General features: G+C 47.0%; 5 protein-coding genes across 5 annotated transcripts; 3 read left to right on the top strand and 2 right to left on the bottom strand.

The window, feature by feature from the left end:
• Positions 1–773: 773 nt before the first annotated feature.
• On the top strand, positions 774–2,290 carry FSST1_008699 (uncharacterized protein; the record flags this gene model as incomplete). The annotated part of the gene is made up of 2 exons (XM_083225604.1): positions 774–883; positions 928–2,290. The coding sequence occupies 2 exons, from the start codon at positions 774–776 to the stop codon at positions 2,288–2,290; spliced, it is 1,473 nt and encodes a 490-aa protein (XP_083084660.1).
• A 287-nt stretch (positions 2,291–2,577) lies between these two features.
• On the bottom strand, positions 2,578–3,086 carry FSST1_008698 (DUF3759 domain-containing protein; the record flags this gene model as incomplete). Its single annotated transcript, XM_083225603.1, has 4 exons — positions 2,578–2,756; positions 2,807–2,863; positions 2,945–3,022; positions 3,071–3,086. The coding sequence occupies 4 exons, from the start codon at positions 3,084–3,086 to the stop codon at positions 2,578–2,580; spliced, it is 330 nt and encodes a 109-aa protein (XP_083084659.1).
• Positions 3,087–6,759: 3,673 nt separating this feature from the next.
• On the top strand, positions 6,760–7,961 carry FSST1_008697 (uncharacterized protein; the record flags this gene model as incomplete). The annotated part of the gene is made up of 3 exons (XM_083225602.1): positions 6,760–6,886; positions 6,946–7,417; positions 7,469–7,961. The coding sequence occupies 3 exons, from the start codon at positions 6,760–6,762 to the stop codon at positions 7,959–7,961; spliced, it is 1,092 nt and encodes a 363-aa protein (XP_083084658.1).
• Positions 7,962–8,203: 242 nt separating this feature from the next.
• FSST1_008696 (concanavalin A-like lectin/glucanase domain-containing protein) lies at positions 8,204–9,352 on the bottom strand (the record flags this gene model as incomplete). The annotated part of the gene is made up of 2 exons (XM_083225601.1): positions 8,204–8,927; positions 8,973–9,352. 2 exons carry the CDS (start codon positions 9,350–9,352, stop codon positions 8,204–8,206), a joined length of 1,104 nt encoding a protein of 367 aa, XP_083084657.1.
• A 1,031-nt stretch (positions 9,353–10,383) lies between these two features.
• FSST1_008695 (uncharacterized protein) lies at positions 10,384–12,279 on the top strand (the record flags this gene model as incomplete). The annotated part of the gene is made up of 3 exons (XM_083225599.1): positions 10,384–10,586; positions 10,636–10,752; positions 10,809–12,279. 3 exons carry the CDS (start codon positions 10,384–10,386, stop codon positions 12,277–12,279), a joined length of 1,791 nt encoding a protein of 596 aa, XP_083084656.1.
• Positions 12,280–12,733: the final 454 nt, after the last annotated feature.

Below are 12,733 nucleotides of genomic sequence, written 5' to 3'. Positions count from 1 at the left end.
AGGAAACTTGAGCCGTAGCTTAGGATAAGGAAAATAAATAGTCTAAGAGTGATCTACAATGTCCTAAAATGACCATGTTATTCTAACTCAAGCAAGTAAAGTCGGGTTTCCATCAATCCAGAGTCCGGGACGACGGGACGAGGAACAAACGCCGAGAATGCCCTCAAAATGTACCCATGTATTTGATGTACGACAGTGGCTACAAAACATAACCCCACCTAGCCAAGAGAAACAAAGGTCCCTCGTGTCCACCAGCCATTGATCATTTCGAAAGGCTGGAAACCCCAGAAAAACGGCCAAACCTTGTCATACATGCATTATCTGGGTAATGGTTTCGTCAAAGTTCTACAAAGGAACCAAGACAAGCTATGACGCGGCTACCAAGAAAAATCACGTCTTGATAAGCAGTGAAAATCCCATCAGCGGGGTCCCGATAAGGCCAAGTTGAACAGATCCGGCAGCTCAATTATAAGCATATTCTTAGTGTCGACTTGGCGTGTTACATTCAAGCGCAATGACAATTACCGACCTTCCCAATTGGAGACGGATCTTCACTTTTCGACCGGACTAGTTTCCAAAGCTCGACGATAACTCCGCGATATCTCAACTTGCGGGGCGAATGGCGTGAGCAAAGCTTGGATTCGCTGAGAAACAAGACGATGCAGGAACTTATGTACGACAGTCGAGGCAATTGGTATTTAACTCGCCGACGCCCACTGATGGCTTGGGCTTTGGTCCTGATTCCGTAGCTTTGCCTACTTGACCAAGTCATTATGAAGTTGTCACTTACAACCGCTGTTCTTTTGGCAGTTTCGCCTTTGACTGAGGCTACCAAGCCACCAGTCACTGCCAAGAAGCTTCAGAAGCTCATCACCGAGAAAGGGTAAGCTACACCTCACAACACAAACACTAAACTAACACCTTCAGTCTGATGAAGAACTTGGAAACCCTCAATGATATTGCCTATGCTCATGGGGGCAGCCGGGCGTTCGGACTCCCAGGGTATAAGGCCTCAGTAGACTTCATCTACAAGGAGATCTCCAAGCTCAAGGGCTTCAAAACGTGGAAGCAGGATTTCCCTGCAAACTTCACTCAAACTCTAGCCGCCGAGGTCACAGTCGATGATGAGACCTTTAGAACTGTTGCATTGACCTACACGCCCAGCACTTCTGAGGAGGGTGTCACTGCTGAGCTTGTTCATGCCCCCGAAGGCGAAGATGCTTGTGATGTGGCCAACTATGAAGGTCTAGACGTGAAGGGAAAGATCGTTCTTGTTGAACGTGGTCTTTGCCCTGATCAGACCACCTTTGCTGGCAAAGTCAAGCCCGCCGCTGCTGCCGGTGCCGCCGTCGTTGTCATCTACAACTCTGACGAAGCCAAGCTAACTGCAGGTACTCTGTCAGCTATTAGCCCGGATTACGTCCCCACAGCTCTCATTGATCAGGAGCCCGGCAAGGCTCTCAAGGCCAGACTCGAGGCCGGCGACAAGATCGAGGCTTTTGCAAAGATCATTCAGACTATCGAGACACGAATCACACAGAACGTCTTTGCCGAGACCAAGGCTGGTGATGGCGAGAATGTCGTCATGCTTGGTGCTCATCTTGACTCCGTCCAGGCTGGACCCGGTATCAACGATGACGGTTCTGGAACAACCCTCATTCTTGAGACTGCCAAAGCTCTGCAACACTTCTCCACCAACCTCAAGGTTCGCTTTGGCTGGTGGGGCGCAGAGGAGAACGGTCTCGTTGGCTCTCGCTACTATGTCAACAACCTAAAGAAGGACGAAGTTGACAACCTTCTGGCTTACCTCAACTTTGACATGGTCTCTCGCGGTTTCTTTGGTGTCTTTGACGGTACAGGTGAAAAGGCTGGTCCTGGCGGACCTCCTGGCTCTGATGTCATTGAAGATCTCTTCCGTGAGTACTTCAAGGCCCAGGACATCGAAGTCACACCTGTCGGTCTTACAGGTGGAACCGACTACGTTGCCTTCCGCGAGGTTATCAAGAAGCCCGTTGGAGGTCTCTTCACTGGTACTGGTCTTGAGCAGGACGCATGCTACCATCAAGCCTGCGATAACATCACCAACCCTGTTCCTGAGACACTTCACATCAACGCCCATGCTGCCGCACATGTTCTCAGCAAGCTTGCTATCGATGGTGTGGAACTTCTTCCCAAGACACCTGCCAATACTACCGTGGGATTTATTAAGAGGGTCAGGGATGAGGCTTCGTTGCATTTCCACGATGTCAACGTTGTGGAAGGCAAGCCTTGCGATCATGACATTGTTTAGAAGATGTACAAAACAGTATGTATTATGATATTTATATGAGGAACGAAATACAAATTGGTGGCATGATACGGCCAATATCACGACATGAAATTTGAAACGGCCCGAGAAGTACATGGTTGTAACTCTGCCTGGGCTTAACTCTATCACCACGTTCTTTTGTGTTTAAGCCTCTATGCGACCATAAGGCATGTTTCCCCTTAACTGTTAACAATCATTCACGAGTTTCTTATCAATTGTGTTCAAGATCAATTAATAACATAGCCAAGTTTAATATGCTCAGCATGGTTCTAGTTCCAGCCCTGCTGGTTGTTGTAGCTCAACTGCTCTTCTACATGTTGCCTACCATGACGCTTGGCCTTCTCTGCGTCGACGTAATCCAATCCCTTCGTCTCAATCTCGCGATCAACAAAGGCACCGACCAAACCTGCCAAGAGCTCCTTCGCCTGGGCGTGGTTATCAGGCTCTCCTGGAAAGACATCAGTCTGGTTACACCATGGAAGAAGATCATATACTTACCATTCTGAGCAACATGTTTCTCGTAGGCCTTAGCAGCCTCGTAGGCAGCAGCTCCGCCTATTGAGCACGTTAACAACATAGTTTATTGTGAAAAAGCATAACCCCAAAGAAGTTTTGATGGAAAGACTAGATACGAACCTATCAGCTCATGTGACCACTCTGCCTCATGAGGGCGTTGCTTCACTGTCTCGTACGCCTGAGCTTGGTCTGAGTCGTCTGAAAGGTATTAGAAATGAGCTGATAATCATGAATTATATGACGAACCACTGAACCAGCCCATGATGAATGTTGTTGAGGTTGTGTTTGAGTATAGAAGTTATAGAGAAGGTTTATGCTTAATTTCTATTGGCTTTAATCGAGAGTCTGAGATGTGTGTTGATATTTCAAGGGACTGCCATAGACGGATAGCTACACTTTATACTTTGAAGGGTCCAAGGACCTTGTGGACTACATTACGTGGTGTGGCAGATGTTCTAAACTTGGAAGCAAGCAGTGGCCCCGCAAACGGAACGAAGCGTCTCTGAACATTAATGGCTAACAATAATACATACTTTGAACAGGTCGTCAGAACCACTGGGTTGGAGGATATCGGATCTCACGGCTCGCTCCATGATGCACTAGGCTCGATGATCGCGGCCGTGTCTCGGATAACCGGCGCCATTGATACCTGGATACGTAAGCTGGGGCTTGCTCTTCAACTCCACTTACAGCTGTAATCATCACCTAACTGGTCTTGATGATAGTGTCATTATGCAGTGTTTCGAATGAACAGCTATACTACAGATTGTTAGTGCCGAGTTTGCCGGGTGGATTGTACCTTCAACTAAAGTCGTTAGCTTGGCTTGCTATGGCGCATGTTGTTGCAGCAAGTCAATCGCCATAGCCGAACACGACATAATAGATGTAGTCATCTGTGGCTGAACAAGTCTGCGAGCCGGGAACATTTATGAGCCCGCAAAAACGAAGGCAAATGGACAAGGGCAGCTTTGCCTGGTTTACATATGGAGATATCACTTCAATCAGTACATTTTGACTGGAAAGCAATTGAGCAGCAACTAAATGTACTGAGACGTACAAGGCTTGATTCTGGGCTTCCCCTGTGCAGTTCTCTTGCGCCACGGGAGTCTAAAATTATCGCGCTGGTGATCAATGGCAACGGCAGGATCCGTGCCAGCCATCAAAGCTCTGCTCTAGGAGTGTCAAACAATTCCGTTTCAGTCAATGTAAATAACTACGACGACGTATTGCTATGTGTCGGGCGAGGAATCCATCTTCCAGGTCTACGGTAAACGATGAGCCGGCTGGTCGTTTACGCATGGGGTGCTGTCTTTAGAGTTTCCACTGGCTGCACAACTGCCGAATACCAGGAGAATGATAACGTTTAACCAGAATCGAACAGGGTTCATAGAGGTCGTCTTATGGATGTCACAACATAAGTCATAGTCGCTAGATTCTGTCGCGCTCCGAAGCCAGGATTACCGCGATTGTGGCCATGAATGCCCAGTAGTAGACTGTTTGGCAAGAGGCCAATCTTGGAGGGACACAGGCAACTGGAGCTCCAATGCCATGAACCCGCTCCTTCAGTCTCAGTACAATCAGGCGACTTCTATATATGCCACACGTATGCCGTTGAACCAAGCGACTATACATGATCACAGTTATTATGCGTTCGACTCGCCGCAACACGTATCCATGCATTACCAAGGTGATGCGGTTGTTACAGGAAGGTTTCGTTCGCGGGATTGTTGAGGTGGGAGAGCCCGAATGCGGTCGAGTATACTGGGTATATCGGCGGAGGAGATGTGGGTAGGATGTAGAGGCATGAGTCGAGGATGCAAGAGTTGATCTTGCTCTAGGGGATGTATCGACGCGACGGTCTCGAGGCAGAGGCTGTAGAGCTGGAAGGTAAACGGTCAGCTATTGTTGTAGCAAGAAGCGAGGCGCTGACGAGAACATACCGAGTGATCACGTTGGTAGCTGGGCGAAGCCAAATGGAATCGACGTCGAATTCCACACAGGATCATTGACCCCCACTTTGGTGGCAGATCCGTTCAATGGTGATGAACTGGGCAGCTGAATACCTTGTCCTCGTATATAACAACCATGTCGGCATGTGTTGCTCGCAGCGCTACTTCTTCCCCGATCATCGTCTCTCAGTCTTCCATGTTCCGGGCCCAATCGCAGCAGCTCTGTGCGCGTTTGGGTCAGCGAAAGGGAAGGTCTGATGGATCTGGCGTGGCATGCGTTTCGACTCCGTAATGCTTTTGCTACTATTGCTTTCGCGCGGGGTAATGCATCTGGTCAATAACCAATTGAGCGCGTCTCTAGAGATGAAGAGAGTGTTTCGCTCGAAAGTAGGTTGTAAAGACGTGATTACCCGGGTATCTCGCCTTGCTTGTCGTTATATCATCGCGGTGTCGTTCATGGTTCGGTTTCAGTCGAGCTTGGTACAGCGCGTCTTGCTGTTCGCTCTCTCGTCATCGCATTCGGGCAGCGACTTGGAGGTGTCAGGCAGTAGGGCTTCAATCGGAGGGACGTTTGGACACAGCGGACATGGTCATGGAAGGTCGAGCACATTAGCTATTGTAGTGGATTGAAGGCTTTGGAGGGCTTGGTCAGTTGCGGTTGGGATCGTCTCGATTCGATAGGATACGATTGGATACGGAGAGTCAGGGCTACAAACAGCAATCAACTGTCTGCCATTTCGATGTTTCACGAGTTTTGGACGCGCTTGAGAAGTTAAAGTGAGAAATCAGCGTCAAACAGAACAACAGTCGCGTTTGACAAACATGGAAGAAACAGACACGAAGTGAAGCCACCGCCTCAACCATGCCAGTTACCCTGTATCAATGAAGAGAATTATTAATAACATGCCGACACGAGTAAATAACTACGAGTCAGACTAATGAGTAGTAATCACATATTAAAATGGTCATTCGAAATTAATATATTACGATTGAATACATTGAGAGTCTCTACGTGAGTTGGAAGACGTTGCTACTGTTCGTTCTAAATGCAACTGGAAACATGATGTTAAATTCACCAAGTGATCCAACACTACAATAAACCCAGCCTAATGGGTAACAGAAAAGCTGACCTACTAATTATTGGGATACAAAAATAAATGATCTAAGGATATACTCTAACCAGCATAAAGTGACCTAAGAATTTCATCTTTGATGCGTTCAGCGGTCATCGTTTCTGACACCCTCAGGCTTCTTCTCACTTTTGCCATCCACATTCCACCAAGATCCATATCACGACGTCATTTTCTACAATGGTCCAAACGCGACGTGCCCTCGTATCAGAACCGAAAGGTAAAAACACGAGGTCTGTTGCTGTTAATTTACAAGGTCCCCAATACGAAAAAGGGGACACGCGAAGCATCACGAAACCCAACAGCTAAGGAATTGAAGGAGGATTATTGTTTCGCCACGTAGTCTGCACATTACAAGATCTGAAAGGCTCTCCATGCGTAGTAAGCTTGTCAGGAATGGTGAGGCACATGGCGATGGCTAACGACAGTGGACGGAATGAAGAGCAATATGGATCAAAGGATGAACGACCCCAGCGACGCGCAGAATGATTTTTGCAGGGACTGTACCTACATTTAGCGATCGAGTCCACTAACTTGACGCGATTCACCCTCGATAACCCCAAGGGTCCATGACGTAGAGTTCCTCTACTCTAGACCCATTTTCAGAGCCACGTCAGCTTCGCTGAGATCTCCAAGACTTGCGTTTGTATGGCAAAATATGTTGATCACACCAACAGAACGAGTTTTATTTCCAGAAACATGTAGAGACTTGCCAAACTCTGTCAAGTAAATTGTCAATTTAAAGTGGTTGAGATTGTGGTTTGGTTGTCCTTACAACAGCCTCAAAGTTAGATCACAGCTGTTGCATGGAACCCTTGTTCACTTCCTCCAAAACAGTACATCAAACAACTGTATCATGAAGTTAATCGCACTCATTGGTAGTGTTTTAACCGTACTTCCAGATCTTGTATCAGGTCAAACCGATCAGAAAGGAACAGTATGCGGCAACCAAAGATTTGGCCGTTTAAACGACTCCCTGTCATGTCAGTTCACCCAATCGCCAGCGCCAGCGCCAGATCCTGTACTGATTGATGCCCTGTAGATTACCCCAATGCATGGAACAAAAAAAGTCCCAAAAGTGGCTTTGTTTGTCTCAAAGTTGACAACAGCACACCAGCCTTTGATGCGACATGGAATTGGGACAAGAATATCCAAGATGTACATTCTTTCCCATACGTACGCTTCAACCACCCGAGTTTACCCATCCGCCTAAGCAATCTTGAATCGATACGTCTATCAACCGATTGGATCTATACACCAGGGAACCCAAGTCAACCACCTCGAGATTTCAGCAGTTCAAAATGGGCAGAGAACAAAGTCCAGCTAAACAGCAAGGGCGTGCAGGCCAATGCGGCTTGGGATTTCTTCCTCGATGACGATCGGAATAGAACTCTATACCCCCAAGTTGCGGCCGTTGAGATCATGGTCTGGCTTGGATCGGTCGGAGATCCATGGTGGCTGGGGCGAGCGAATAATAGTATTATATCGACTGTAACTCTGGGCAAGACAGATTTGTAAGTGTCTCTCGCACTCACTGCCCTCGATATGTCTTCTGACCGCGATAGTTCATTGTTCTACGGTCGCAACTCGGGTGGAACCCACGTCTTCACGGCCATCACCAAAGACAATACAGACATCCTCTCTTTCGAGGCCGACTTCTATCCGCTTTTCAAGTTCGTTCTTGAGCAAGCGCGCAAACATATTGATGCACCAAATGATCTACCGAAAAATCCCTGGTTAGGCATCATCGAATTTGGGACCGAGACATGGTTGTCGAATGGCAACGTCACCTTCACAGCTGCCAACTTTGCGATGGATCTGAAGGGTAATGTGACCGAGAATGATGGCAACTCGACTGGATCAGGGAATGGAGGTAACAAGACTACTGGTGACGATGGAGATAAAGGTGGCGACAGAGACAAAGGGAGTGGTAATGATGATGGGGATGACTCGACCAGCAAGGGCGACGAAGAAGACGATGCGCGACGGTTAATGAGTCAATCAGTGCTGGGATATGTCGTGACAGCAGCGTTGGTAATTAGTGCCATCCTATCATAAGATATAATATAGATATAACCCCAAGTCGGGCTTCCCATCTTTGGCTGATGACCTCGAATGCATTGTCGTTGCGACGCGACGCGACTTGGAAACCCACGCCCAACCACAGCGCTAATTTTTAGGGGTCTTCCCAAGCCCCGCAGGCCCTGTAAACCCCAAGACAGTTTCTATGCTCACCACCTGCGACCTGAGCCAGAGTCTGCTATTCAACCATAACTAACACCCTCTTTCAATCTCTGTTCTCAATCATGAGATTCCTTGACCTCCCCATTCGCTACGATCAGTAACTCCTCTCTCAGCAGCCAAAGAATAGGAAAAAGGGTACCAGGTCCAACCACAAAACCCAACACAATAGTCACACCAATCGCTCGGATCCAAGAAATACTGCAAACTCCAACTTTTTCAAGATCTCGAAAGTGATAGGCCAGCCACAGGTAGCCTGCCGCATAACAGCAAATGTAATCGAACTGAATGACGGTCCGTAATCCGACGCTTGGCTCTTCGGGGTAATTAATTAGGTATTGTGGTACGAAGACCTCAAACACCGAATCTCTCATAGAGGCGACAGTATACCACCATGCTGCCATGCTTATGAAGCTGCAAGCTCCTATCAATATTCGAAGCGCGTCACGCTCAGAATTGAGTTTCCCGTTGGACTTGTTCATATGAGCGAGGACCTTGGACCAAATAAACATGATACTGCAGCACCAGACAGGGAACAGCTGCCAGATCCAATTCCACCAGTTCCTGTTTTCGAGGGAGGCGTTGAAGTAAGATGGGAAGTGAGGAACATAATAACCCAATATGACTGCTGCATAAATAGCCTTGCATGGTCCAACGCTGAGACGGCCGAGACTTGGGGTGGTGAGCTTATACGCAGGTGTAAAAATGTAAGCCAGGAAAAAGAAGATCGGCGCAGTGCATCCAATGGCGATTATCTGAGAAACGAACAAAAAGACAACAGGGCTGACGAAGAGTTAGAGCATGCTTTCAGTAGGTTCATGAACTTACTATTTGGAAAGAGGAAATGTGTTCCCCGGTCTATAAGACTCAAGCTGAACAACAGCATACATCCCAGCGAAATCGGTCAGAAACACCAATGATTGCCAATACGCTTTCTCATCGAAATAGAACTGAAGATGAACAAACGCTGCAGTAACAAAATTAAAAATATCATCCAAAACCGGGACACCATAGAAGCCTTTCATAATCGGAACATTGACCCCGGGACCAGGAAAAACAGAAGTTTTCACCATTTCTTCAATAGTAGGACCAATAGGTTCAGCCATTCCGAATGCTCGTGTCATGAGAGCCGTTATGGCGAGGAATGGGAGCGCATGCAAGGCGCGCCGGAAACGACTTTCCTTCGGGAGGGCAGTTCGCTCTGTCATTCTGACTTGTGGCAAAAGGTTTTTGTCGTCGTGAGAACGTCGCGAGGTGAGTTATTTTAGCGTTTTCTATATATCGCTTAGACTCTAGCCGTCCAGTAAGCAATAGTCGTCCCACCAACGGTTCGCTACGGGGAAGGATTAACATCCTGCAGCTAATCCTTTGGAGGATTTCAACCATATCGGTACACATTGTTCATGGAGGTTCATGAGCAAGTTTTGTTAGAAAGCTGCTTCCGCCAGTCAACCAAGACACAGCATAGCTATTCGACGAAAAACCCGAAAACAAAAAGTCATGATATCTTTCATGGTAATTCCGTCTACAGTTAGCTAACCCCAAACCTAATCCTTTCTTCCACTCCGAAGGAAATCGAGTGATATCTTCATATATTAAGTTGTGATACCAAGGAACGTAAACCAATGGCCATGTCCTGGTGAGATCTCGCCAAAGCTGAAGACCATTATCTCAGCCGCAACATCAGCCAAGTCGCAAATCCAGTCACAGCTGAATATTTTCTGCAGGAGCTCGTATCAATAAATCGTGGCTGAAACTACCATGTCGCGAGTTGATGGTAGGCTCGAGAATTGCACTTTTATGCATAAATAACACTGCCTGAAAGCCCGGTAAGTGACACGTATTGCGCAATCTCTCAAAGCCTTGCGTCGACCTAAATATTTAAAGCGTGATGTCTGCATATATTTCAACTCAACTTCTGCTTCTTATCAGCCCACCTTTTTATTTTATCAGTAAAAAGATAGCGTCAAGTAAGGACCGATCTAAGGATGACGAGATATGCATCCCTCACGACTTTGTCAGGTCCGTTCAAGACTAGGACAATAGATTCAAGCAACTGCAAGACAACAATGAGTGGTTAGCGCAAGTCGACAAGAGACTTTCCGACTCGGAACTGTCTATTCTTCGTCACGCTTTCCTCACAGACAGTCACAACTTCATCTCTTTCTTGACCGAGTACCTCAATGCCGTCAAGTGGCAGGAATTCATTGTCCATATATGCACTCAGAGAATTTCATATATGCCAGTCTTAATACACTTGATCTACGAGGCTTCGCTCCAGTCGCGTAGTGCAGATATACAAGATTCTGTTGGAACTGAGCCAACAAACCTAGGCTTCAACCACAAGATTGGGAATTTAAAGGATAGCAAACTGCTCCATCAGGGTTACATCAAAGCAATTCGAAGCAGATATTGCAAATCCAGTCTTCCGGTTAATGGGAGGTAAGTAGGCTCGATCCTTTAAGTATTAATAGTCTGATATATTATCCAGACTAGCATTTTACATCCGACGTTCTGACCTCAAAGGCCAAATAAATAGGGCCAAGGGCAAGAACATATTCAATGAGATCAACAGTTTAAAGCAGTTACATCAAATTGTCACAGAGGAGTAAGGAGCACTCGGAATCTGTCTCTCGAATCTAATACTTATGGTGCTGTCACTAGACGGGACCACTTCGCCGGCCTAACGATCGAAACATCTACGGAAGCCGATGCGTTGATCATAGAAGTCGAGGCTGACATGAACCAACTCGATCGCACTCATGTTGACGACATGACATTCGGATATGGCGACAATGTGACCACATCCGAGCCCACTTGCTTGTCATGTTCGCGACGCTGGAATACCACCGGGAAGAATCTTTGTGATCTCGGCTTGCGTGTAGGAGCTGATGTGCCCCGATGGCCTACGGAACCTAAACGATGGACCATAATCACAGCACTCAAAGCCGTTATCAACAACGAGGGTCCAGGTGTCAACGTCATGCTAGCCCGCCTTGAAAAGCATCAAGTTCAACTACAGAAACAGCAACAAGTCATCACGGCTCTGCAATTTCGTCATCTTCTAGAACATCTCCCTGTAGGTGTTCGTGATCGATGGCTAGCGGGGGCGAGCAGTAAGTCGGATAAAGTCAACCAAGCTTCACGCTGGGAGAGGATGAAAGAAGTTGAGAAGTGGCGAGAGTTTTGGTCAGAATCCGTGAGGCAGATTTTTAGGGTCTACAAAGAGAAAGGCCAAGAAGCCTGGGAAGGCATTGAAGGTCACGAACCCAGTCCGTTTGCTAATCTTTTGAAGTACTACCTTGGCCAGGCTTACAAAAAGAAGACTGAACAAGAAGCATTAACTTTTCTGGCTGTTGAAACGGACGTTGGAGAACGGGCGAATAAGCTATACAACACTCTCAGTCAGATCATCCATCAGTATTCGGATTCAAGCTTTGAGGTTAATCGGCTCAACTTCAGCCCACTCGATGCACACATTTTGATCGCTTTAGTCCCAAAGAATGCTAGACATAAAGGGCACAACCAGAATGCTGCCAAAGATGAGTCTTGGGTCCCCCTTGACGAGAAGGCCGAGATTGTTGCATGGAAGAAGGAGTTTCGAAGATACGTATGGGAGAAGCCAGCAGTCACCACCCAGACTACATCGAATACGAACAAAAAACTGCTTGATCGCGTTAAAGAAATGTGGAAGTATCTACGATCCAGGTCTCCATTCTCAGAGCTCTTCCCAAAAGACCTGATCATCTCATCGGCCATTTCCGATGCCGACGCTTGCACAGCTACCATCACCGCAACAGTCCTCCTTGACAAAAAACAGATCAATTCCTGCAACATGATTCACAACGCCGTGTTGTCTGCATTCTTCGACGCCATCGGGCGCATGTCTTTAATGGCTGCAGGGCGGAGAGTTACGAGCGATCGTGTAGGACTGAGTGTGGAGAGTTCATTTCTGGCCCATCCAGGAGACGAGATTCAAGTGATAGGCACGCTGATGCGGGATAAGCAGGATCAAAGCTTCTCAACAACGATCCACATGAAGACTGCGAATGATACTATGGTTGCAAGCGGGTACTTTAAGGCATGGGGAGTTCGAGAGATGAATGGATTAGAAGCATACGATAGTATAAACTAGACTACCCTAAGATTAGATATTAATTCCATAACTTGAGAATTAGAGCACTGCAGTTCAGTGCTTTATAATCAGTCTCATAATGCACACTGTTACAACTGATAGATCTCACGACAGGACCGCACCAATTAATGACGGTGCTGTAACTACCGTATCAATTTGTGAAATTCGGTAGCTTAATGGGACCCAAACTAACTCAACCATTTGGCCAATGGCATAATGACTGATCTATACAGTGTCTCTGACCAATTAACAAGCTTGAAATGGACCCATTAAGCTACCGAATTTCACAAGTTGATACGGTATGTATCAGCACTAAGTGGTTAATATTACGGGTATAGTATCATAATGCGTTATCTAAAGTATAGCTCATATATCAGGATCGTGTTTCCATATTGTTAACCTGTCCTGTGGCAGATGTGTAGCGCACGATGGAATGGCGAGAGACGACCGCCAT

This window comes from Fusarium sambucinum, chromosome II (assembly GCF_050947815.1).
Source record: "Fusarium sambucinum isolate potato_lamoka chromosome II, whole genome shotgun sequence".
NCBI classification, from domain to species: domain Eukaryota; kingdom Fungi; phylum Ascomycota; class Sordariomycetes; order Hypocreales; family Nectriaceae; genus Fusarium; species Fusarium sambucinum.
Note: the sequence above shows the minus strand (reverse complement) of the source record. Positions and strands in the feature narration are given on the sequence as shown.